This window comes from Metopolophium dirhodum, chromosome 4, assembly GCF_019925205.1.
Source record: "Metopolophium dirhodum isolate CAU chromosome 4, ASM1992520v1, whole genome shotgun sequence".
Taxonomy (NCBI): domain Eukaryota; kingdom Metazoa; phylum Arthropoda; class Insecta; order Hemiptera; family Aphididae; genus Metopolophium; species Metopolophium dirhodum.
Window position 1 is genome coordinate 29401093 of NC_083563.1, and position 26844 is coordinate 29427936.

Sequence of the window (26844 nt, forward strand, 5' to 3'; positions counted from 1 at the left end):
TATGTGCATTTAAAATGCAAGTGTGAAGTGGTTTTCATTTGACTTGTAATCCACTGATTGCAATTACATCAATAAATTATCATAGAGACAACTAGTTTTTGACACAATTTATATATATACAGGTTAGTAGTCACTGCTTATAGGGCTGACTTCGGGACCAGATTATTTGAGTATTATAAGTCAAAAGGTCCAATAATTAAAATATATACTTATGCTTCATAAATTCATAATACATAAATTGAATTTTGGTATGTACTAATAAATATTTATTATTATGTGTTTCAAATGTATGCTGTCCTTCATAAAGAAAAAATCACGAAAATGATATAATAATAATTATTACCAAAATAGAAAATGTGTTTTTTTTCTTCAAAAATGTCGATTTTTAATGACTTCAAACTATGTAAAATAAAATATTTCCAAAAACTTGAATACGTTTTGATGTTGTGAGTTGAGGAAATAGTATTAATTGTCAAAATATACGTTATGAAATCAGGTTAAGAAATCTTATACTATAGTGTATGTATATACAAGTTACTCTTACTGTATTTTTGTTTAGAATTTTACAACTTGTTTCTTGCTCTTTCTGGACACTTGTTGACTGTGGTGTTCAGTTGGTTTGAGAATGACATTTTTAAATAACGTAATTTTAGTACAACTTAAAACTGGTCAAAAAAAATGAAGGTAATTAAAAGAATACAGTTTATTATTTATTTAATCTTGGTAGTTGGGTACCTAGTATCAACATTATTTGACGTCATGCAATCAAATAAAAACTCATAGCATTATAGGTACCTAAGTACTTTAATTGTATATACTATACACGGTGACGTATTCACAGGGGGGAATCGCCACTCCAACTGCCTATGGAGTAAGGACTAATAAGTGTGCGTGTTATAATTATCTATTTTTATTAAAGGCAATAAAACTATTTTTCAAGTTTTTACTGTTATTATTTATTTTATGTTTTTTACACATAAATTATTACTTAAAAAAAGGAAGGAATTACCTATAAAAGCTAAGATATAACTGAGTTAAATATAATACTTTTCTTCAAATATTTCTTAAAATAAATTATCTTCCATAGGCGCAAAAAGCGTTTGAGATTTGGGGAGGCTGAAGCCTATTATAATATTGAATAAGCTTAAAAAAAGCTTCAAAAATATTTTGGAGGGCTGTTAAAACTGATGATGGTGGAGACTGGAGGCTTGGCCCCCAAATCCCCCCCCCCTATTTGCGCGTATTGTAGGTAGGTACGTAAGATTTTATGAGTCTCTTTGTGAAAAAACTGTGGTAAAACTAATCGACACCTAGATTCTAGATTGTACGAAAAAATTAAAATCAGTAGATAACTATTATAGGTACGTCTTTATTTATCACGGTGTTCTCATATTACGTTATTCGTTATTCCTTAACCCAGAATAGATATTCCAGTATTTTTAGAATAAAGTTGTTTTATCTCACGATAGTTTCAAAATGCCTAGAACATGCAATAATGTCCGTATGAATCAATATATTATATTTGAATTAGTAAACCCGTGTACAAATTATGTTTAGTACCGTTTATGTACCTACTTATTTTTGAGTTTTTTATTTCCAAAATTGTTATATGTTTTATGTATTTTTTTAAAGTAATATAAAAATTTAGCTGCATATTTCGATCATTTTTGTGCAACAATTAGTCCCAAACGACCCAAACTCTACTCATATGTATTTTTATAATATTATACACTTACTTATTTTTTAGATAATGGTAGAAACTATAAGTGGTAGTTAGATAAAATATTTCGTACATATTATTACATTATTTCTGAAATCGCAATACAAATTTGGTACAAAGATTAGTAGTGCACAGATAGGTATGCACTATAATAAATCTTGCAATAAACTATTGTATTATTAATATCTGTGGACTAGTGTTGACCATTGGCACAACTATACCTATAGGAATATTCTGAGGGGACTTGTGCACCCTCTGATTTAAAATGAGCACCCCCAAAAGATAAAAGACTACATTATACATTACTTCAATGTACTCGATGTACAGCAGTGGCGTACGCAGGATTTTTCAATGGGGGGAGGGGGAGGGGGGACTTGAAAATTAGTTACAATTTTATTTTTATTTTGTCCAGTCTAATAATTGGAGACGTTTATTTGAGGTATTTTAAAATGTTTGTAACTAATGTAACTTCTCAACTTTTCTAGTAGAAAAAATGCTCGATTAGAGCAAAAACTTTGATGCCCGATGAATGTTTTTGGAAGCAAACTGTACTTTTAGAGGTCGAATTTGAAAATGCTCAGTGCTTTTTAGAATAATTGCAGAAAAAAATGAAAATTTATTAATATTGTTTGGTAACCAGCTTGGTTATACCGTCCGCACTTGGATTGTATTTGATTAATTAAAATTATTTTTTTTCTGTAAATATCAATAAAAAATTATTTATCCGGTCAAAAAGCTTAAAAATGTTATACGTAAGTTTTTATTATAACTAAAATATTAACGTAGGCATCATGGTTATTTTTTATAAGCATTTAAAGTTCAAATTTCGTCAAAACCACAGTTAATTTGTAGTTCAAAACTTATAAAATATTAAATGTGTATAAGCTAAGACTAGAAAATTGAATATAAGGTCTTTCATACAAGTAGTTCATACTTTTTCCGAAAAATTACAGATAACTTTAAGAAAATTGGTATGCAAATACAATGTTTTTTCAAAAATGAATTCATTCTGGTAAGACGTTTATGTAATTTACGTCTTGCTTACTATAGTCGACAGTTGAAACTTGATAAATATTTATTTTTTTTAAGTAATAATAATACGTCAATGAGGGGGGGGGCTTCAGCCCGTTACCCCCCCCCCCCCCCTGCAGACGCCGCTGATGTACAGGATGATTGCAGTGTCGTGTAAGTTTCCGCACCACATATATGCTTGTTAAACGACATTATATCAAATCGTGCATGTTGTTCAAAAGCATGAGGTATTACACGTGGCGCGTTTTTTTTATTGTGGTGTCCCCTGTAGGCCTAATCCACATTGCAAGCGAGAACACACGAACGCCGGTCGACTACAATATAATATTGTAATTTACATAGATCGGTACAGCAAAAACTGCACTACTACTCTTGTACAACATTTTTCATTATTTATATACATCAATATAACATTATATCGAATTTAACGTTGAATGGGTTTTAATTTTGTCGCAGCACGGCATTCGCACATTTTCGGCTTACTATAGCGTTGAATTTTAGTGTGTTTCAGCCACTGGAAAGGCGAGCTAGGCTGCTGGTTCCGGGGGATTTATATTTTTGCAACATAGAATTATAAGTCCATAAGAGGAGTAAAAATACAGTAGTTTTAAATTAATAGGATAATATCCCCCGATTCTTATTTAAAATTCAACACTGTCCTAATATTATAATTTATAACTATAACTATATTATCATTACTATTATTATTATATTTATCATATTTTTATTATATATATTATATATATAATTTATTTATTATTATTTGGAGATTACCAAAGTCCTGTTTCTAAGTCTCCTAACTCTCATTCTTATTGGACCTCTTTATTCAACCTGTTTTAAATGTGAAAATCATTCATAAACATTTTTTTACGGTCCTGGAACAAAGTGTTGATTTTATGTGTGTGACGACGGCCGGCAATATAGTGAGTGATATGTTTAGTGTGGAGATAAAATGATGAGGGGACTACAATATTAAATAAATACATTTTACAAAAAATATATATTGGGGATAAATATGGGCCCCCAAAATCAATGGGCCCCGGGATCATGCCCCCCTTGTCCCCCTTTATCCGGGCTTGATAAATACGTACTAACATTGTCTTGTACTCAAATTGGATGTGAAAGAAGTTTTTCAACTTAAACATTTATAAAAACTCGATTAATAAATCGTTTATCGATGGATAATTTGGATGCCTGGATGAAGATGAATTTAAACAAGGATATTTTAGAATCTCTTTCATTTGAAAACATAACTAATGAAGTTGTTCAACAAAGTTCAGTATTAAAAAGTATATTAGTAGTATAAAATTAATAAACACAATACATTTTTTTAAGTTTTTCTTTTTTTTTAAATATATTTATATATGTATAAAGAAGCCAAGTACTAGATAAAAAGAATTTATGTTATCTTTTTGAAAGTTAAGTTTAATTATTTTCTATGGTGTACCTATTAAGATATTATTCATTATTCAATTTTTTTGAATCAAAACAAAATAAATAGGTTATTGACTTACTAAATATTATATTATGCAAACATTTAAGGTATAACATTAAATCCGAAAATATTCAAATGTACCTATGTATATATTGTTTATTGAGTTATGAAGATACATTTTCAGTTAACAAACATTTGATTAGGTACCTACATATTTATAAAGTTTCATTGAGGCCGTTCAAAATTATTTTCCCGGGCCGTGCTATAGACCTAGTCCAACCTTGACGTAGTCTTAGAGTTTATATATATACCTATATACATAGTCACAACAAATAAATTAACGTGTCAACATTGAAAGTTTATGTTATTGTTATATATTTGTGCCTTGTGGGTATAATTATAATGACATACAAACGTTTAATTTTTTTTTTGGTTATTTATATTATTGTTTGAATTTTATTACAATGAAATGTAATAGGTATATAGCATCTAATAATTTATTCTACAAAAGCAAATATTATTTATCATTATAAAATCATGTTTGATTAAAGTGATGTATATTTATCACTTTAATATTCGAATATAAATTATTATGATTTAAAAATGTTCAATACGTTTCTAGTCTAAATATTAATAATATTTTAATAATTGATTGTTAATCATTTTGAATATAATATAAATAATGTATAATAAGACTTACATACTATTTTAATATATTAATTATAAGGTACCTATATAATTATATAATTATATATTAATTTCACATTATTATATATACACGATTTTTTTTATGCTCGTATCGTTAACATTTTGTTGATTCAGACTGTTTTATAATTATTTATAAATAATACAAATAAGTAGTACATTAATAAAACCTTAACAATATATCGATTAATATAAAAACCAATGACTAAAAAAACTACTGTTTCATTACATATTTCAACAAATATTTTATTTTTTACTTAACTATCGTTAACTAGTACCTAGGTAATTAACTACTACAAATATAATATAGGTATATGCCTACCCACTAACTACTAACATACATTATTCAATTTATAAAAGTTTGACTATTCTACAACTAAGATTGGTGTCAGCCAAAATTCTTAACACAACGCTATTCGCTGTATGTAACTTAATTCCAAATTATCTTTAAATTATCAATCAATAACATGATTATATTTTTCTACCTAGCATACATTTGTCTAAACGTTTCTATGCATCTTGAAAATGTGTTTTTTGAATATAATATGTTTTATGGTATGTAATAGGCAATAGGTACTATAACGGTATATTATTTCGTATCGCATTTGTGCAACCTATTAGTAGGTACCTACTACCTACACTTATATAAGTTAAAGATCATCAGTGAACAGAGTTTTGAATATTAAATTATTACCTATCTACGCAGATCAGAAAAATTTAGATTGTTCCAGACGGTGTTTTTTTAAAAAAAAAAACCGATAAAAGTGAATTATTTGGCCCCGATTTCAACCAATTCGATTTATCATTCGAGTATTAGATTACGGTTCGAACTACATAACTTTAAACTTCACATGTACAACTTTTGAAGGAGTGAAAGAGTGATTTTGTTACATTTAAGAACGACTAGAATATAATTTATTTATGTACTTATACTAACGTGTTGAATACCTAGGCAACTATCGTCTATCAGTTATCACTAATTAGTATTGTACTTTTACAGCGTACTATATAGTAACTTCGATATTGGAATATACAATATTATTGTATTATTAGTCTAAAACAAAAAACTTAGATGAAAAGTTATTTTCAAACACGAATATCACTGATTGTTTACATTTAATACACTCAATACATTCATTGTACACATTTTGTACATTACAAAAACAAAAGTTTAGTAATTAGGTAAGATAACATTTAAGTTACCAGCTGAGGTACTATAGCTATAGTCTAATTGGTACCAAAATTTATTATTTATCAAAAAGCGTTAGGTTTCTATTGTAAAACTTCTATTGTGGTACCTACACTTATATATACTATTCGTTAAAAAAACACGATTAAAGATAAGTTTAATCATGTTAAAAAAGTTTTTTTTCCCAAAACTAGATTGTTTTATCAAAAAACCAACAGTTTAGCTCTTCATTTTTTTTTTTGTTATACATAATATTTTTAAAGCTATTATAATACGCCACATTCAATATAGTTTTCATTGGAATTATTTAGGCATGTTTAAATTTTATCAAAATAAAACAAAAATGGTAAACCACCTACTATAGATTACACAATATACCTATATTAACTGTTCATTCAATTTCAGATTTAATACTATTGTAAGACTTTTACTCCCCAAAAAATAGCCACTAATTAAAGATGTTATATAAAAGGTACTATTCTAATAATAATTAATAAAAAGAAAAATTAATTAAAAATTATGTACCAATATATGTAGTGTACATTATGATGGGATCTTTATCACGGTTATCTGCACCGGTAGATTACCGTCGTTTTTATTATTTGATATTACATTTTAACATTATGTATGTACTGCAGCTTTCGATACTAAAACTTACAGTGCTATTGATTATTATTAATTATCAAAATACAAGTTAGAAGTTAATGACGATTTGTTATAATTATTTTATTCGAGACTGAGATCATCGTAATTTATATAAGTATTCGTTGTCATTGACCCAAACAAAACAAATATATTTTCAGTTTAATCATCAACTTTGCAACTTTTCATATTTAAAATCTAAGAATGATTAAATATACTTATAATAAAATTAATATATTATAAAAGTTTTAATTACCTACTCTGTATATAATGTATTATTACGATAGTTACCTACAACTATTTTATAACCAATTAAGCATAATTTCGAAATGACCGTTTGATTTTCACACACAAGCACTTTTGGTGGCAGCACTTATTTCATTAGGCAAATTAAAATTATGAATGCAATCTTTTAAATTAAAATAACTAATGTAAATACTAGTGTTTAGACGACTGACGATATCAGCTGTTCACTCGCTCAAGGTCAATAAACCATTGGACTTCACTATTTCAGCAAGTATAATATTATTATGACATTTCGATTGGACCTCAAACGTCTACGGATGCAACTGGACTGGTCAATCTCACTTGCGCTGGATCGGAGAGTATATGCAGTCCGTTTATAGAAATCGGATCGTCGTCGTGTTCGTCACGCCAAGGTGTAGTCAGAATTTTCAATCTCTGGAGAAATTATTAATTTAAACGTTAGTGTCCAATTTCCATATAGGTAGGTGCGTGTACTTATAACAACAGCGAAACTGATATTATTTGAAAAAATTACTTGTAAATGCGTTCCCGATGTGTTGAAATATTGATAAAGGGCCACTGCTGGAATCATTGCGACACTACTGCCAGCGATTATCCAACCGAGCACATTTGCCCAAGCCGGATACACGTAACCTTCGTAAGTCAACGGTTCGTAACCCAACAGTCCGTACACTATAATAAACTATTGAAAAAACAATTAAAACAAAGAATTCGGATGCAGAAGGTTTTTATTTTCAATTGCATAATATGAAACGTTTATGCCGGGTCGCATATACAAATTGATTCATTTTATTGTTCACTATAATTTAATGGGCCGATCACTGGCCACTGCCCACTAGATATATGATTAAGTAACATGTAGCTCACTATTGATGGCTGTAGTCAATTTGCACCAAAATTGACCCAAAATATATACAACATGTGTAATTTGCACCATTTTTTTTAAAATGCATTTGTAATTTGCACCATCCTCATGTAGTAAGAAATAGGAATTGTAATTTGCACCAAAATTAAAATCGATTATTTTTTCGATAGTATATCGATATAGTACCAACTTACAAGTTGTTGTACATATTGTTGTAAGTTTATATAAAATCGTATTGTTATGAATATAAAAAAAAGTTGACCAATTAAAATAATTTTACATATAATTAGTTGTATAAACTTACAACAATATGTGTATAAGCTCAGCTATTTTATAAATAAAAACTAAGCTTAAGTTTTATAGGATTATAGACATTTTTATCGAAAACTATATTGTATACATTTGTTTTTTTTAATCTTACATATAATTATTTTAATTGGCTAACTTTTTTTTATATTCATAATTATACAATTTTATATAAACTTACAACAATATGTGTATAAGCTCAGCTATTTTATAAATAAAAACTAAGCTAAATTTATATTAGGATTTAGAAACTTGTAAGTTGGTACCATCAAGAATCGAGATACTATCGAAAAAATAATCGTTTTTAATTTTGGTGCAAATTACAATTCCTATTTTGGACTACCTGAGGGTGGTGCAAATTACATAACCTTATTTTGGTGCAAATTACAAACACTACTTTCGACTACCTGCAATGGTGCAAATTACATATCTTTAATTTGGTGTAAATTACAAACTCCCCTATTGATCCGTTAAATGCTTAGTGATTGTTTAATGTTTATGTGACCGGACAATGTTTTACTTTACTCACAACTAAGAACAGAGGAGCAGCAAAACGCCAACAAAATCTCCAGTAAACGCCAGGACTATGGCCCATCATGTCTTTGATGTCGTCACAAAATCTATCGACACCTATATATTACAATTTTAAAACAAATTTATTATTGAAACATTGTTGATTTATGTTAAACTTTCGCCATTAAACATAAAATATTATTGTTTTATGTGCAACCATACAGTAATACATTTATGCGGTGTTCATAAATAAAATGTAAAATGTCTTGCTATACTCATATGTGCAGTACATTATACATAGTATAATATATCTATTAGTATTGTGTATATACTACAGTATACCTATATTATAATAGATTTTTAGCGTTCTCACAACCTATAGGCCACGAATCTTCGTGTATGGGTCGCTAACAAATTATGTATAGTTTTTTTATTTTTAAACTATGTATAATATCTAGTTAGAAAAAATTCCTTTTTTTATCGACACTGATGAGGAGGTAAATTTTGAACATAGAATTATAGAACTCGGTAGTCAAAAGTATTTAAATTGTCGTTGTTATATAAAAACACTTGTACCTATCTAGAAAACAGGTATTGTGGTCTTGTTTAGGTATACGTTTTCCCGGTAAGGTATCTTATAGCAGGTACACCAGGTATTAATGTTAACATTTTACATTTTATATTTTTCATATAATGCGATAATAATTGACTGTATTTAACTATTTGAAAATAATAATGGTAGGTACAAAGAATGCAGTGAGCCCAGTTATACATTACTATTGTGCTTGGGTACCTATAGTTCCGTCAATTCGCCTCTCAATAAGATGTAATCTAATTGGAAAACTGTTCATCCGTACTTCTATCCCTCTATTGTGTAACTCGGAAAACTACCCACTATACACACGCCTAACAGTGTTAAAACAAACAATGAACAGATTTATCGATGTTCCGATTGAAGTACATCCAAAAGACTACTTAGTTTGAACATAATATATTTTATATTCTGGTTTTACGAATAAATCTTTTCGTAAAAAAGCTTGTTTTTTCTGGTGGATTAGCCGATTAGCGTTTAAATAATATTTACTTTATGGTTGAAACACAATGAGCACTAAACCTATACTGTGCTTTGTTAAAAATATATGTTCGTACCGTAGATCCACGATACGGCAATAGTTTCAAATAACACGGCGATGAGCATCGAGTAACCGGCGGCGTAACGATCGAGTAAATTAAAGAAGTAAAATCCTCCTTGAGCACATGATGCGAGACCGACCACAAAATAGAGAAGAAACAATAACGCCACAAACACTTCCCGATTGCGTCTGATCAATGGAAATTCGTCGCTCATCGCAGTTATGATTGCTTCGGATCCTCCAAACTGAAACGGATCATAATGGTAATTATACTTAAATAATATACTCACACACTTATAATAATATATTATATTATAATGTCTGTAAATTGTAATAATTTTCTTTAATACTTAAACATAAACTGATTCAGCTTGTACAATTAATCATGATTGACGACGATGTGAAAAATATACCTACTATATTGTTGTTATTACAATTTGTTATCGTACCGAACTGTCGAGACCTAAGTTGAGTAACATCATGAAGAATATCAAAGCCCAAAACACTGATCCTGGCATGGCTGCTATGGCTGCAGGATAAACGATAAACACTAGCCCAGGTCCTTCGGTTGCCACATGTTGAATTTGTCGACCAGAAACATGAGACATATAACCCAGGACAGTGAAAATAACGAAACCGGATAAAAAGCTCGTTATTGAATTGCACATAATTGCCAAATATGCATCTCTAAACAATCATACATATAAAACACACATATAGTAATATTCATGGATAGTGGACATATAATAATATTATAGTACAGTGGTGGCCAAACCGTGGCTCCCGTATTATTACAAAACGCAAAACCTTTTTTCTGATATAGTAACAATTAATAGGTGGAGACAAAATTAACCATGCAAAATTTAATCTGACATTGTTGTACGTGGGACGTGCATGAAAGTTGTTATGTAGTATGTGTGTATTAAGTTCTATATTACCGTCAAACATCTGATTTGATAATTAATGGACATTTTTCATTAAATATTGGAAAATAACTTTCCAAATATTATAAATTTTAGTGTTTGTAAAAATAAAAAGAAGTAACACTTACCTCAAAACGTTGTTATGATATTTGTTATATGAAGCATATGCTAATAATACTCCAAATCCAGGACCTAGTGAAAAGAATACTTGTGTAGCCGCATCAACCCAAACCTAACACAAATTAATGTTATTAAAGACAAAAAAATGTAATCAACATTGTCAACGACAAATTAAAATGATAGAATTGTATCGAATAATCTTAATGTAAGTAAAATTAAAATATAAGAATTTTTATCGTAACAAAAAATGTATAACTCAAAAAGAAAATTTTAATATACAATTTAAAAAGTCTATAACTATAACACAAATTTGCAACGAAATTAAGTCATCAACTAATAAAATGTTTTGGTCACTTTTTACTGATTTTACTCATATAAAATAAAATACAAAAGTATATAACTTGAGCCCTATATATTATCAGAAATTATCTTAGATCTGACCACTTAAAAATATTACAAAGAAAATAATAATTTTCAGAAATACTTAAGTATGAAATATATCTTTCATTTCATACAATCGATGTGCAGATCGATGTACCTTTATAATTTTCCAATTTTTAAAGTCTTAACACTAAAATTAAATCAATAAATTAATTACCTACTCAAATATATATATATTTAGTGTGAAATTCAAGTACTTGGCTAAAATACGAAAGTAAATTTTAATTCCCTATTACACTTAATACACTTACATATTTTTAACTCGACTACATATTTTATTTGATAAATATAGCAACGAAACTTTTAAATATGTTCGAAGAAAGACGCTAGACTTCATACTTGTATAATATAATATATTTACTTATATGCGGCACGTACGGTGTTATGTTTATATTATGTATAATGCGACTATATATATTTAGACATGAGTCACATGACACACAATATAAAATAATATATAATATCGTGATATATCTGGTACGTGAGTGTGTATGTGTGTGTGTGTGTGTGTGTGTGTGTGTGTGTGCGTGTGTGTGTGTGTGTGTGTGTGTGTGTACCTACATACATTATAGTGTCTGATTTATTTTGATGTCAGTGGTTCATAATAAAATTCAGTTAGTATAAGTAAGGTACGCATTTCAAATTGTCGAAAGGTTTAGTGTACGTATAATGCATGTATACTTAGGCCACTGCTTATAGTGGTCAATATAAGATTCAGCAAGAAAATGAAATCTCATTTTGACACGACAATTCCATTTCCTCAATGGGGGTGTTCATAATGGACACTACTTTATCCGTCGCAATGTTAGGGGAATACGTAAACAGCTGTATAATTTCAATCATAAAAATATGTGGTGAATATAATACTATTAGTATAATATGGTGTGCCATGTGGAGGTTTTTGATGTGAAATTGTTTTTATTTTCTTCAAATTCTAGTTTTCAACTAGTAAGATATTTGCGGAATTAGATCGACTATAATATATTCAGTATATAAATCGGTTCATATTACTAAGTATAAATTGTTAATGTTAAGTCAAAAATAATCGATTATAAGTATATAATATAAGTGTAGCACAATTAAAGAATCAAAGTCTAATAAGCAGAATAATAATTGTATGTCTGAAAACGGACTTAATTATAATAATAGTATTTATAGGTACTTTTCGAATATTTGGTTTTTATAGTTGGGTGCCTATCCGGAATCTAGATTTAATGTCGATATATTATACCTCATCATTTTTATCCTTAAATTATGCATTTACTAAAACTATGATTTTTGCAATTTTCAAGTTCACTTATAAAAATCATATTATTTTCAAAACACTTAGATAAAGATGTTGAATACAATTTAACGAGTATCCTGCTGTACTTCCAGGGCAGTACAGAACCATCTGTATTTTAAATTTTTAATGCAATTTGACATCATAACGATTAGACGCTAACTCTTCTAAACCTTTTTTCATAGACTGTTTACAGACCTATACTTTATACTTTAGATTTAGAATAAATAAATAATCTTACCTCTGGTTTAGCAATCATGGAAAAGTTCGGATACAAGTAATAACGGACGCCTTGTGCTGAACCGGGTAAAGTGATTCCTCTGATGAGTAAGAAAATTAATACTACGTATGGAAACAATGCAGTAAACCAAACAACCTATGTAAAAATATTGTTTTATGAATTATTAGAATGTATCTATGTATAAAAATAATAATAAGCAAAATGTCCAACTTTTCCTGAAGTAGATATTCCTTTCCATAAACTAAAGTAGCATATAAGGTAAACCAAAAACAAACATCCTGCCATATCCCATTTAATGTATCCCAAATCATGAATACCTTCACTGTGGTTTAATTCGAGCACTCTCCGTCTGAAAAATAAACCATTTTTATTTTGTATATTAAGTTAAAACAAATTAGGTACTTACAACCAGTACTCTGAAGATGCAGATGCTAAGCGGGAATCATTTGCTAATACTGTAACGTTGTCTATTGAGTTTAAACTTGAATCATTTGACCATATCGTTAACTAATGTTTATTAAAAATTCATGTAAAAAAATATACGTTAGTCAAAAATACTATTAATAATCATAAAACTCATTTACGGTATAAATATTTAATAATAGTAATAAATATACCATTATAAGAACAGTATTTTCATTTTTATCTTTAATAATCATAGTTTAACAAAACTTAATGAAATGTATTGTTGTAAGTACAACCAAATTTGTTAACAATTAACTAAATATTTATAAATAGAAGTAAAAAGAACAGAAAGAGTTTTTAAATAAGTATCCGTAAATAGATTTAGAGAAATAAAACACAATTTACCGGTTGGCAGAAATCTGTATTCCAGTCGTTGTCACAGGTGGTCCAAGGTAAAATGTTCGTAAACGAAGCCAGAAAAAATCGTAATGCCCATGCTATGATTACGTTGTAATAGAAGTCCACATAAAACGCAATCAAGACGACTGAGTAACCAATGCCTAAATTATTCATAAATAATTCGGATTATTGAAAATGTTGTCTTAATGTTCAATAAACTGTCAAAATTATGAAAACTTACCTTTGAACAGCGGAACTAGCCTACCCCAGCATGTTATTGCCCCAGTTTGATAAAATTGCCCGAGGGCCAATTCCATATAGAACAAAGGAATTCCACCAACCAACAACATGGTACAATAAGGTATTAAAAAAGCCCCTTGAAAAAATAACATGAGTATTAAAAACGATAAAAAAATACTTGAGCGTTTTCATTTTTACTTTAAAATAAAATATTACAACATATAATAGAATATATGCATGGTAAACATTTAAATTCAATATTTACAAAAAATCTTAACAGTTTAAAATTAAAGCATAACGACTAATGAGTAAAGATTATATAATGATAAAGTTCGTAATATTATTATCTATCTCGTATTTGATTTTCAATAACAACTTTTCAGTACTCGATATCCAATTGTCTTTCAATAGTATTATTCTCACACACGTTTTACAATATTTGGTAACAAGTTTGATGAAAATAAATTAATATTTTTAATAATATTGTATTATTACATGTCGTGAGTCGTAATTATTATTGCGGTGATGAGGACTACAGCTATAGGTAATAATAGTATCAAATAGGTTAGCTGCAGGTAGATACTTAATGTATCTGGTGGGCCACATTAATTTTTATTATTATTAATTTCCTATTATGATTTAAATATTTATATCCATATTTTATTTTTTTTAAAGCTTTACTGACACAATTTTTCAACTAAAATTCTAAACTATTAATAATTTGTATGAATATAGACTACATAATATATAGGTTCATATATTTATTGAATGCAGTGGTATTAGAGTGGATATCAAATATGACAAAAATAATTAAATAATAACTATTTAATATAGTTAACAACAATTATTTCATAAATAAATATACCCATACAGTATACAGATGCTACGGACTACAGCTATACCATTAATATTGTATTACAATACTGCTTACCTATCTATTTATTTAATTTAATTTAAATTATTGAGATTGCATCTTTTGTAAAACTCCTTTTTTTAAAAGAGCTGTATTGATCGAAATAACATAAACAGAATAATATTTAAAAAATTGAATTTGAGGATTTTTTTTTTTTAATATTAATACTTATTCGCAATGATACATTTCAGGTGTTTTATCACCTATAAATTGTATTATATAAAAGATTTTTTTATAATAATATTGGTCTTTGGACTTGTTCGTTTACTGTCACAGATAAATAAATAAGTAAAATTACATGTGCCGAAAATAATTTGATTTGTATACCTTATACATTTCCTATATAGATAATGTAAATCCAGAATGTAAAGGCCCTTTGATCTGTATGACAAAGTGGTTTGAAATTCAATATAGTACATCATACATTATTATTAAAGACATTTTAGGTGTAAAACGAGTGATGGCAGTAAAGGAAACTTCGTAATAATTAAGGTTAAATCAGTAATGATAAATGGAAGATGACAAAGTGCATGTGAATATTGCATTAAAACTAATAACTATTAACGCTATAATAATATCATCATCCGGTTTAGTAGTAAAATTTGGCGAATCAATTAACTAACTAAATTTAGTGTATAGTTTATATGAAATTAATCATTTATTAAATATAAAAATCAAGAAAGTCGCTATACTCACTACTATAAAGTTAAAGTAGATGTCGACTGTCGAGTAGGTCACTGTAATTACTGTACTGTCACAGTAATTTTGTTAAATTCGAACAGGTATTCAATTTATTATGTACTTTAAATAAAAATTATGAATGCGTATTTTCAATATGATTTAAATTGTAATTGCTATAAGAAAAACGTATGAGGAACCTGTATTAAATATTCAAGCCTAGGTATTTATTAATAACAAAATTGTTTAGAAAATTATTGTGGAATTTTTCTTTTGACCCCAACAAGCGCATTGACAAGACCTAATATTTGCTTAGTTTTCTACCACAACAAGTGTTTAGACACAAAAAATTAAGATAACCAAAAATTTAAAAACACATCATTGTATACCTAACCTAACTAATACAGTCTTCGCTCCACTTAGAATCTAAAAAATTAACAATTTAATTATTTAAATTTATAATCGTTATTGTTTATGACGTAGTTATATGAAATGTAATTGCTATTTTGTCACAAGTCACATAATTTTAATATTTTATTAACAACAATTTTAGTATACCTACCTACTTGAAAACTCGTGATAAAATTAGGAATAAAGATAAGTAGTGCAGTGACTTTCTGTAACAATCAAATCACTATAAATTTAATAAAAATACAATTTTATAGTAAATGTGTTTGTAGATTATATAGTACAGATTTGTACAAATTAATTTTCCGAGACTATTACGTTCTACAAAGAAGTATTATCTGCCGCAATTTCATTTCATAAATACAATAATTCCACGCCGGTAAGAGGTTTATCATAATGTTGAAAGTACCTTATACCTTATACCTACACGGTGTAAGAAAGTCAATGGAATCACTTATGTGCAGAATATAGGTACGGATAGTAATTGTTCAATAGATTATTTTTCATTTCCTACCAAGAAGAATGAGACGGATATCAAACTCAGGGTTTTATTTATTATATTATATTATGAACGCATTATTCCAATAACTTATAATTTTAAATCTAAAAACCCAAAACGTATTTTATTTTTCAAAGAATAAAATTGGAATCAAGTCAATAAATTAAAAAATATTGAGTCCAATAATTCTATATTCTTAAAACAGTTACATTTGGTACTGTATTACCAATGAGTGGATATGCTAGAAAACATATGCATTGAAATATGCATTATTTAACTTGTAAATAAAAAATTTTTATTGAGTAGAATCAAAGTGATCTTGTAATTTTTTTTTTTTATCGAACAAAACGCTTCAACGGTTATGGTTATTAGCATACAGTTAATTATGTAATAACATTTTTTTTTTAAATGTTTTACTAAATTAAATTATATAATTCTGACATTTTCAAAAAGTGTTATACTTCGAAGTTCAATATTTTTTCATTCGATAAAATTTTTTTTTTTATCTTAATTTACCTGTATTTATAGCCCTTATTATACAGTCTAAATGTGTTTTTGAGTTTAAGTTTAAATTTCTTCGTAATTATAAATTATAATCGTACAAAAAACGCAAATAAATTCACAACAAATCATCAACATTTTAATGTGATTATGATGTAAAAATCTAGGTAGTATTACCTACATAAAAATGTTAAATATATTTTAGACGTTCTAATATACCGTTTTACAGACTAAGGAAAATTTTAAACTGTGCCTGTATGAATACACCTATCCGTAAAGCTTACCAAGATATAGTGCTGTATAATCTGAAAACCGTGATTTAAGTTTACACCTTTTGATTCTCGATATGCCTAAAGGTGTATAATATATACGAGTAGACTGTGCGATTTATCTGCAGTAATGAACCATTTCCGTGTGTTCGAACATTATTTCCTGTCGGTAACAAAATTTTCTCATTTCCCGTAGGAAGTTCCCTTTGATCAGCTGTATACGAACCACTACTGATCTGTATACGAATCACTGGCTGCAAGAGTTTTGCATATAATTTCCATGTACTCTGCCACCAATTTTTTTCTTCGATTTTTCGAAAGAAGATAATCACAAAATATTATGATTTTGCTGGGTTTTTGTTTATTGCAGCCCTTTGTATAATTTGCAACCTCCCCCGTTCGGTGCATATAGTATATACTTTATAATATAATAAATAAAACGAATAAAATACGTCCACACGTGCACGGGTACACCGTGTCCGGGCACTTATGGTTAAAAACATCAATAATGGTTATACTATATTATTATTTTCCAGAGAGTGTCCCCTACGGCCCTAACCTATACTCATATAATAAAATCCCATACGCTGTATCTTTTCGTAATTCTGATGCAAGTGAAATGAACAAAGTGGACCAAAAGTCATGGTCTGACAAGCACATTATGGATATGTCATGTACCGCGCTGTTCATAAATCACTTTTGTCACATGTATTACTCAGGGCGCCTATTGTTTTAAAATATTTCCGGTATACTTACCCACTTTATACTCGCTACTACGGGTTGTATTAGCTATTTTTGGCGGGAGGAAATAAAAATGATGTGACGGCTAATTAACGTATATTCGTTTGAAAAATAAAAATGTGCTGAGTAATAATACTCTCGTTACGGCCTGCACCCTTTCAATGATGGGAAAAACTAACCCCTATACCTATATACATGTATACACCATCTATTATCAAATGTGGGCAATAACTAGTTTGCAAGTTAAAGCTAGGTTAAAAAATTAATACGTTTAAACTTTTAAACTTTACTAGTTAATTTATTTTCTAATTTAACTACATAAAGAATCCATATTGTAACAACTTAGATACTTCCAGTTAATTTGAAAAATAGTACGGTAGGTTAAAATCATACTTAGGTATACCGTGTACATTATCTATAAATGCAGTTTAAACTAATAATAGTTCATAATTTTTTTGTTTAATTACTGTAAATGAAATTATTTTTTATACATAAAAACAAATAAAATGTATTTATTTAATATTCCTTGATTTCTAAATTTAGTTGACACAAATGTCTGATTACGTAAACAGCTGCTAGTGTGTAATAAGAAGGAATAGTATAGGATGCATTTTTAACAAAATATTTGGTTGTAATAAAAAAGTAATTGAAAGATACACAATGACTAAGTGTGAACTAGGTGGTGATTAAAAAAAAAGAGATTGAACTTCTTATTGACAGAGTTAAGTTCATATTTTCTTCTTAACCAAAAAATGTACAGTTGAATACGGAATGTATTGTTTGATAACAATTAACTTATAGACAAACGTTCTTAACGTTGATTTAACTTCACTAGCTCAAGTTAAGTATTTTCATTAACTATCTCAACTTTAGCTATTATTATGATATTGTATTATACGAGTCGTGGCATATACTACACGTCATCAGAAGAGTTAAGAGTAAATCGGACCATGTCATATGTATTACTATATGTATTATATATCGTGAATAAATCGAGAACAGATGTGTAGCCTATATGTATTGGTGATTAGAATTTAAACATGCAATACCTAACGTTCAAAACAAGCAAAACTGCACACAATAGGCTGTAAATCCGTCATATATTATACATTATTGTGTCGTGAAAACGATTATCTCGAACACGTGCAAATTAACAAAATATATAACGTTGGGCGTAAAACAATAAAAAAAAAAAACATTACAATTAACATAACACTCGTTTATACGGATGATGAAAATACGAAAGTACGATGACGAATGAATTTAGCAAACAAACTTTAATTACTAAAATTAGTATAATATTTAAAAAAAAAAGCATCTACGTAGGTATACAATTAAACCGCGAATACTCCACGGTACAACAGTTTCATGTACCTAACAATATATAGGTACGAGTTTAGTCGTTTTTTTTTTTATTTGATACAAAACCAAAACTGTAGGTATATACGATGATGATGAGATTGATAAGTGATGACGTGATGTGTACAAGCGTTTTGGTGGGTTTTATTAGTAAAACGTCAATCTAGTTTTGAATAAATAAAAATCGAACTCATGTCAATAAAATAACATGTAAATGTAATGGTTCTTCTTTGAATACGCGTAGTATAGGTATGTACACCTGATGAATAAACTATATACGTAGGTATTGTTTGTTTATACAATGCCATAGTCAGCTTGCTATTTTTTTTTTAAGGGAGAGAGAATGATCGTTAAGCCTATTACCCACATCAACTAATAAATTATTTTCGGTTTTAATAATAATTATGATAGAGTGACTCTGTGTGGACGGATTAATTGGAAAATTATGTATACTGGTGTCGCTTATAGTGTGTATATAAAAACAAATAAGTCATAAATCATATATTTGTCTCAAAACCAAATTCACCATTTCCATCATTTTCAAAAATCATGATACACACCTACACACATACCCCTAACACAAGTTTAAAATTATCATTTAAATCTGTAAGTAGGAACCTCCTACGGTTCACTGTACAGTTTTACATTATTAATTCAGTTCTTATAATATATCAAATATTTTCAATCCTGAATAGTTACAATTTTACTTTTACAATAAAATTGATTTAAATGTATAGATTTACTTTCCTAGTTTACAAAATTAAAAATTAAACTAAATAAATGAAAATCAAAATATACTTCATTTATAATATTTCATATTTCATAAATGAATAAATTCACTAATGAAAAAAATTACCTTCCTCTTGTCTGTACAACTAAAAAGTAAAAGGTAATGGTTTTTTATTTGAAAATACTCAATCGCATAAACTTTTTCGTCTTGATAAATAATAATAATGAAAGAGGTGTAAATGCATTTTAACATTTCAAAACCTTTTTACTGAAATGCGCCAGTCAATGAAATACGTGTTGGAGAAGGCGATCAAGAGAGAAAATTGTCATCAGTTCCGGTGCACTCGCCCTACTGATGTTCATTCTTCTTTTTATTTTGTATTACATCTTAAACGGTTCAGATTTTACTTCCCCTTCTCCGAGTATTTTATACTTAACCGTTGCAAGATTCGTGGAAAGAAGCTTACAATAAAGAGCCCCTCTTTTTCACCCAGGTCACAAAAGTAAGGGTTTCCGTTCAATTTTTATTATTCCATTTTAACAAGCAAAATAATGTTTCATATTCATATAGTATCTGTTGATAAATTAAACATTCGTTGAAACGTGATTTGTACTTTTCCTAATAGCTGTCTATACAACTTGATTGTATATAAGTACATTTTAAAATAACTTACTCTACAATATACAAAGATTAAATGTAAATTCCTAAGGCTTTAAAAAATACAATCTCTGTTCAGTTTTCCTTTCACAAAAAAGTTATTACACCAGACATCACCAAATAGTTAATTTTTATTTAAATTCGAGAATTATTTAGCAATAAAAGATAATTTTAATTATTAGATAATAATATATTATTATGTTTTTTAAAATATTATTTTCAATCCGCCATAAAAATATTGATATTATTACCGATTGCATGTTTTAATTAATTTAAATTATATTTATCACCCAAATTCTTTTAGTCCAAATATTCCAAACATAATATTATGCTTTTTTTGTTTTTATATAGAAATCAAACTGATACTTCCGTAAAAAAGTTCTCTGTCGTTCTCATACTATTTACAATGAATGTATTAAAAAAAACAAAAAAGACCAAATTTTGGAATTGAAATCTAAGAATAACACTGAAGCTATATAGCGACGGGTGACTGGAATAATATATAGGTAAGGTAAACGATAGTCTCATAATTTCATTTAAGTCTCATACATTTAATTAAACTTGGGCTATAGCTTATAGTTATAATTATTATTTCTTGCTTAAGATGTAATTATTTTTGTCCGTTGTATATGGGTACATAATTAATTATTATATAATGTAAATTATAATTAATTCTTATATGCGACATATGCGTACAAAATATATAGCTTTATATAATTCACACAGTATCGACAATAGGACTCATGTTTTGAGGGTATAGCATTTTAATTATAATATACTAATAATAATTATAATATTTATAATAATATAAATTGTATTAGGTACTGTATAAGGTACAATCTTTCATTTTAATATCGCACAGTGCCGTAGTCACGTATTATTAGGGCACGTGCCCCTCTCCTAAGATATTATTTTTTTAACTATTAGCTATGTAGATTATAATAACAACATAAGGTACCTATAACTATGAATTATGATATCTACATTAAAAATGATCATCTCTACCACAGTTATAGATAACGTTTCACACCAGCTGTAGTTGTCTTAAAAAATTTAAGAAAACAATATATTAGAATATAGAGTTTTTGATTTTACTAGCAGTAAGTTATTGCAGTAAGGTGTCTTTCCTATACACAGTTCCAAGAATAGAAGAATAGTAGGAACTCAAAATAACAAAGGTAATTATAATATTCAATAATAATTGTTGCACTTAATACATGGTTTCCATTTGTTTTATCCATATTTTGATGATTTGATTTCTTCTTTTAATGAAAGGGTTAAATCAAATTCAGACATTTGAACTTCACTGTCTTGTTTATTACTTTCTAAAGTATGCAGTAGATAATTTTATAATGTTAAATTAGCTTATGATTTTTATAAAGACAATTTAAATGAAAGTGTATAATATGCTTCCATATTAAAAGGAGAGTTCAAGTTATGGAAAATAAAACGGAAAACAGTAAAAAAAAACATCGCTAGCTAACCCACTGAGTGTTTTAATGTCCTGAATATATATTTTTCTTTAGTTAAAACAATAAAAAAAATGGACAACTATAGATAATCGCTGTACATACTGTACAGTGTACATGTAGGTGTACATATTATTAGGTGTCTAATTGTTGAGTGCGCCTCGTCATTGATAGGGTCATTGCAATGGATATCATTGACGAGTACCTATCACGAGTATCGACGTATACGATTATACGAAAAACGATTCTGAGTGGAGATGGTTAAACTTTTTGGTGACCATGGTAGATTTGAACTCCTGTAAATTCCTAAGAACGATCCTGTGAAGGAATATTCCATTCCCAGAAATTCCCAACAATGGCTAGATAGGAAATTCCTGGGAATACCAAAAACTGTGTAAAAATTACAATTTTGTTCAGTTATTATTTTTTGTTATTATAATATTAAACAGTGACATAATATTTTAATTTATGTATTTTTATATTAGGTAGATATGTATAAAAAAAAATTTATGTCATAAGTATACGTGATAGTAACCGACAAAATAATCGATTAGCCATAAGTGATAGCAAATATTTTTTGTGGGCACGTGAAAATAATGAACGTTTTCTTCGTCAATTATTGTCTACACCAAGCCAAGAAAAAAAATTTTAAAATTTAGTTCATCATTCAATCAATAAATCTATTTTATTATTTTATAATTTATTAGAACAGTATTGTTTTTCTAGTACAAATATTTAGTAGATACAATTATACAACATTTTAACATAAATATTACCTCGAATATTACTGAGGTTTGATTATATTTATAATTGTACCTATTACAGTGAAACTTACATATTACGAAGTCTCATAGAGCATAAAAAAAATTCGTACTATAGAGAATTTAGTTTAATAGAATTGAATAAATTTGGTTCTCAAAAATATTTCGTTAAACGGAAAATTTTGTTAAAAGGAAGTTTCACTGTATTAATACAAGTTATAAAATCTTCGTTGGATTAAATTGTTATATTTAGTACTTACCTACAATGTTCACGGTTTGTTTATTTATTTTTATGCGTATTACCTAATGTAATAAAAAAAATCAAAGAATTGTAATGGGAGTATATGGGACCCATTGATTCAGCAACAGCAGATACCAATTAAACCTATAGACTTTTGTTTTTATAATTATACACTGCAGTATAAATGATTTTGACGTTGAAATTTAGCATAAAAATTTGAATATACAAATAAAATACACCATTATTTAGCCTTATGATTCTCACAAATTCCCGACAATTCAAATGGTTTCTCAGCTAGATTTACCCATCCTTATGTTTACCAAATAATTATTGTTTTAATGGTAATATTAAAATTTTAAACACTATACTATATCTGTATAATATACGCATTACGCGTGTTCAAAAGTGCTCACCTCCGCCGTTCTTATAGCACAGGTATGGAAATCGCCATACGTTGGCCAAGTCCACGGCGAATCCAATGACCGACATCAGGAAATCCGTTTTGTTTGACCACTGTTCCCTGCCCGGTCGCCTACGCCGCTCCAGCGGGTCAGCCGGCGGCGTGTTGGCTCCGGCACCGCCGTCCTCGTCGTCCGTGCCCATGTCACGCGATTGCCCCCCCCAATCTGCGTCTCCGAACTATCCGCCCGCTTTCCTGCAGAATACAAATTTTGACTTATCGTATCGCAGACAATATAATGTATGAACTACGAACGAGAATATTGAAATTATTAAATTCGTGGGCTGGCAATCGATTTTAATTTTTTACGCCGATGAACGAATTCCGATTGCGGTACGCACCGCAATAACTGAACAATGTATACAACATACATTATGCATTATAATATAATACGTTTTTTTTTTCAACGACGGGAGGGTATACAGCAGTAATAATATAGTAATCTATGCAGCGGGATGATACATGAAGGCTTTAGCCAGCGTGATTGAACTGTCGTCGACACATTATATTATGAGTAGGTATACTGGACCCGGTGCCCGCGTTCACTGCAATTTAATTAACCAGCAATTATCAAACAACAAAGCCCTTTGCCAAAGTAGGAAAACATAAAGCCTATTGTACACACACTCACAACGCATATTATTATGTTTGTTCGTTTTTCATTCGTTAAGTTCGACGTGGTAGCTGTTAAACCTATCTATATTACCTAATACACCGAACATACAAATATAATAATAATATAATATGATATAAACACGGGCGATATGAGAGTGTCTGACTAAATCAGTTATTGAGTGGTTCCTCAACGCGTTTTATTGACACACAAAAAAAATGTTATGTGCTAATCAAACGTAAAAATAATGAATTGTCCACCACTGTAATGTACAATATATATTATATTACTATATATATATATATATCAGAGAATCGATGAATTTTAAAGTATTGTGATATAAATATATGTAGTTTTATAAATAATACAAGAAACCTGAGAATAAAATATGTAATGCGTGTGTAAAGAAGTATTTCTCTGATTTCTGAAGAATGTTTTTACTTCAGTAAATCCAAAGTCCGTGTTACCGACTACCGTAGTAGAACTATTACGATTGAAAAATATTGTTAGGCATTCTTTTGTCAAAATTTGTATAATGTTACTTATTGATACACTGATGCACACGTTACGTTAAAGATAACGATATTTCTAATACATCGAACCAACTAAAGTTATAACATGGTAAACTTATGAATATTAAAATCAAATTTAACGAATACTTTTAACACAAATGAAAAAATAAACAAGATATAATTTGAACGATTATTATGGAAATTGCATACACACTTTAAGAATTAAACATTTTTTTTAATTGGTTACATTTTCCAAATTTTAAGAGCAAGAAATTAAAATAAAATATATTGTTACACCTAGTATGATTTTTGTTCGTTTATCTACAAAGCCAAAATATATTCTGTTCTGTTTCATATTATAATTATATAGTTACTGTGCATTTTAAAATAACTAATAAGCAATACAATACAAGACATATCTAATTTAATTTTAATATATAATATTGAAAATATTATATCAATGTATTTATTTACAATATAAATTAGTTATAACATGTACTCGGAATATTTTTTAAATTTTAGTACTGGTATTATTTATTTGTATTTTCATTAGACATTTTAAAATATGTCACATCACATGAGTAAGGAAATTAATTATCTTATATTATTTTAATCGAAAATATCATTATAAATTACCAATTTATATCATTTCCAAACGAAAATTAATGAAAACATGAGCAATATCGACGCCCTGAACGCCAGTTTATTGCGTTTATAATTGAATTACACAAATAATCTAACAGATACGCTCCATCCACGTACTCATTTAATATTGTTGAACATGTACGTAATACTCCGTGACTAACTAATTACCTATTTCGAAACTTATTCATTTTTTAATTAAACAACCATGAAATGTTATCGAATAGCCGTTAAATAAACAGGGAATAACACAAGTATAATTAAATAGTGCGATAGTATGAAATTTTGGAAATCACTTTTACCCGATCTTCTAAATTTATTTGTAAAAATAATATAGAAATATGGTTATAAAGCTTACATACTAAAATACAAAATGTAAAAGACAGAAATATTATAACACTCAATATCGTTTGAAAGTATTTTATTCCGATACACTGGTTAAAATGTTGTAAATATTTCCAAATATTATTAATAATTTAAAAGTACTTTTATTTCATTTTAAATAAAAAATTAAAAGACTGATAGGTTACCTTAATATTTTGGAGAAATTAAATAAATAGTAAAAAATAAATCACTTTTTTCACAAAAGGGCAGTATCATCAAATATTGAAATATATACAAATACAATATTCATAGAATCGAATATGCTTATAACTCAATAAAATGGATTTAACTGAACAATAATGTATCTTTAGATTTAGATATTATTTTATGGTTGCTGAATTTTCATCCCTCCAGTACTCACTACTTATTGGCTATTACCTAACAGCTAATCGTTTAATATTTTTTACTATATTATTTATTTTTATCGTATAGTTTTAATTATTGAAAAATTACAAGATGTAGATTATTTGTTAAACAATGATCCAAACACACGAAATAAGAAATATTTACTTTAAAAAAAAATCTAAATAATAAAAGATTAATTGAAGTGTTTAAAAAGGTAGCAGATTTAAGAACATTAGTAAGTATACAACGCCAGTTAATATTATCATAAAATAATTTTGTATATTATGTACAATTTATAAAATTACCTAAAGTTTACATTGTATTAATAGATAAATTTATTTTTCATCATACAAAATATAAAGTTTATTTTAAACATCCTGAGTTTCTTTTGATACGATAAATAAAACTGATATACCAACTGATATCTTAATATGAATTATCGTGCAGTCTTACAATATTGTTATGCAAATACTTAATTCATATAATATTAATTGTATTGTTATACATGCATAATGCAAATTGCATTTGAATAACGAACGTATTATACAGACGTAAAATCATAAGTAAAGTAGGTAGGTGCCTATATTATCAACATTAATTTATTTAAACGTACAAAATGTATAATATTATACCTGGTGCCTTTCGGCTGGTTGGATACCCGTCCCCGAAGCATCAGCACACCCGCGTAAATTGGACGTCGTATGATTGTGAAGATCAAATAAGGCGCGCGATCTGACAAAATAATATTGTCGGTGGTTTCGTGCATTTTCACAACGCGTCGACCAATCGGAGCTGTATCTTCTG

The 26844-nt window shown here is 28.2% G+C and overlaps 1 protein-coding gene across 1 annotated transcript; it reads right to left on the reverse strand.

The window, feature by feature from the left end:
• Positions 1-4533: 4533 nt before the first annotated feature.
• LOC132942374 (sodium-dependent dopamine transporter) lies at positions 4534-26815 on the reverse strand. Its single transcript, XM_061010692.1, has 13 exons — positions 26673-26815; positions 23498-23739; positions 13860-13994; positions 13625-13779; positions 13221-13321; positions 13025-13163; positions 12815-12949; positions 10859-10962; positions 10257-10494; positions 9824-10052; positions 8691-8791; positions 7505-7672; positions 4534-7404 (listed from the first exon to the last, which is right to left on the reverse strand). Exons 2-13 carry the CDS (start codon positions 23685-23687, stop codon positions 7273-7275), a joined length of 1827 nt encoding a protein of 608 aa, XP_060866675.1. The 5' UTR covers positions 23688-23739; positions 26673-26815; the 3' UTR covers positions 4534-7272.
• Positions 26816-26844: the final 29 nt, after the last annotated feature.

Bases quoted from the DNA above. Each gene is read 5' to 3' on its own strand.
- LOC132942374 (XM_061010692.1), bottom strand. From the start codon at position 23,687: ATGGGCACGGACGACGAGGACGGCGGTGCCGGAGCCAACACGCCGCCG. The intron at 10,963-12,814 runs GTAAGATTATTT...AATTTGTGTTAG, and splicing joins CCATGATTGCTAAACCAGAG to GTTTGGGTTGATGCGGCTAC. The intron at 10,053-10,256 runs GTACGATAACAA...GATCCGTTTCAG, and splicing joins ACTTAGGTCTCGACAGTTCG to TTTGGAGGATCCGAAGCAAT.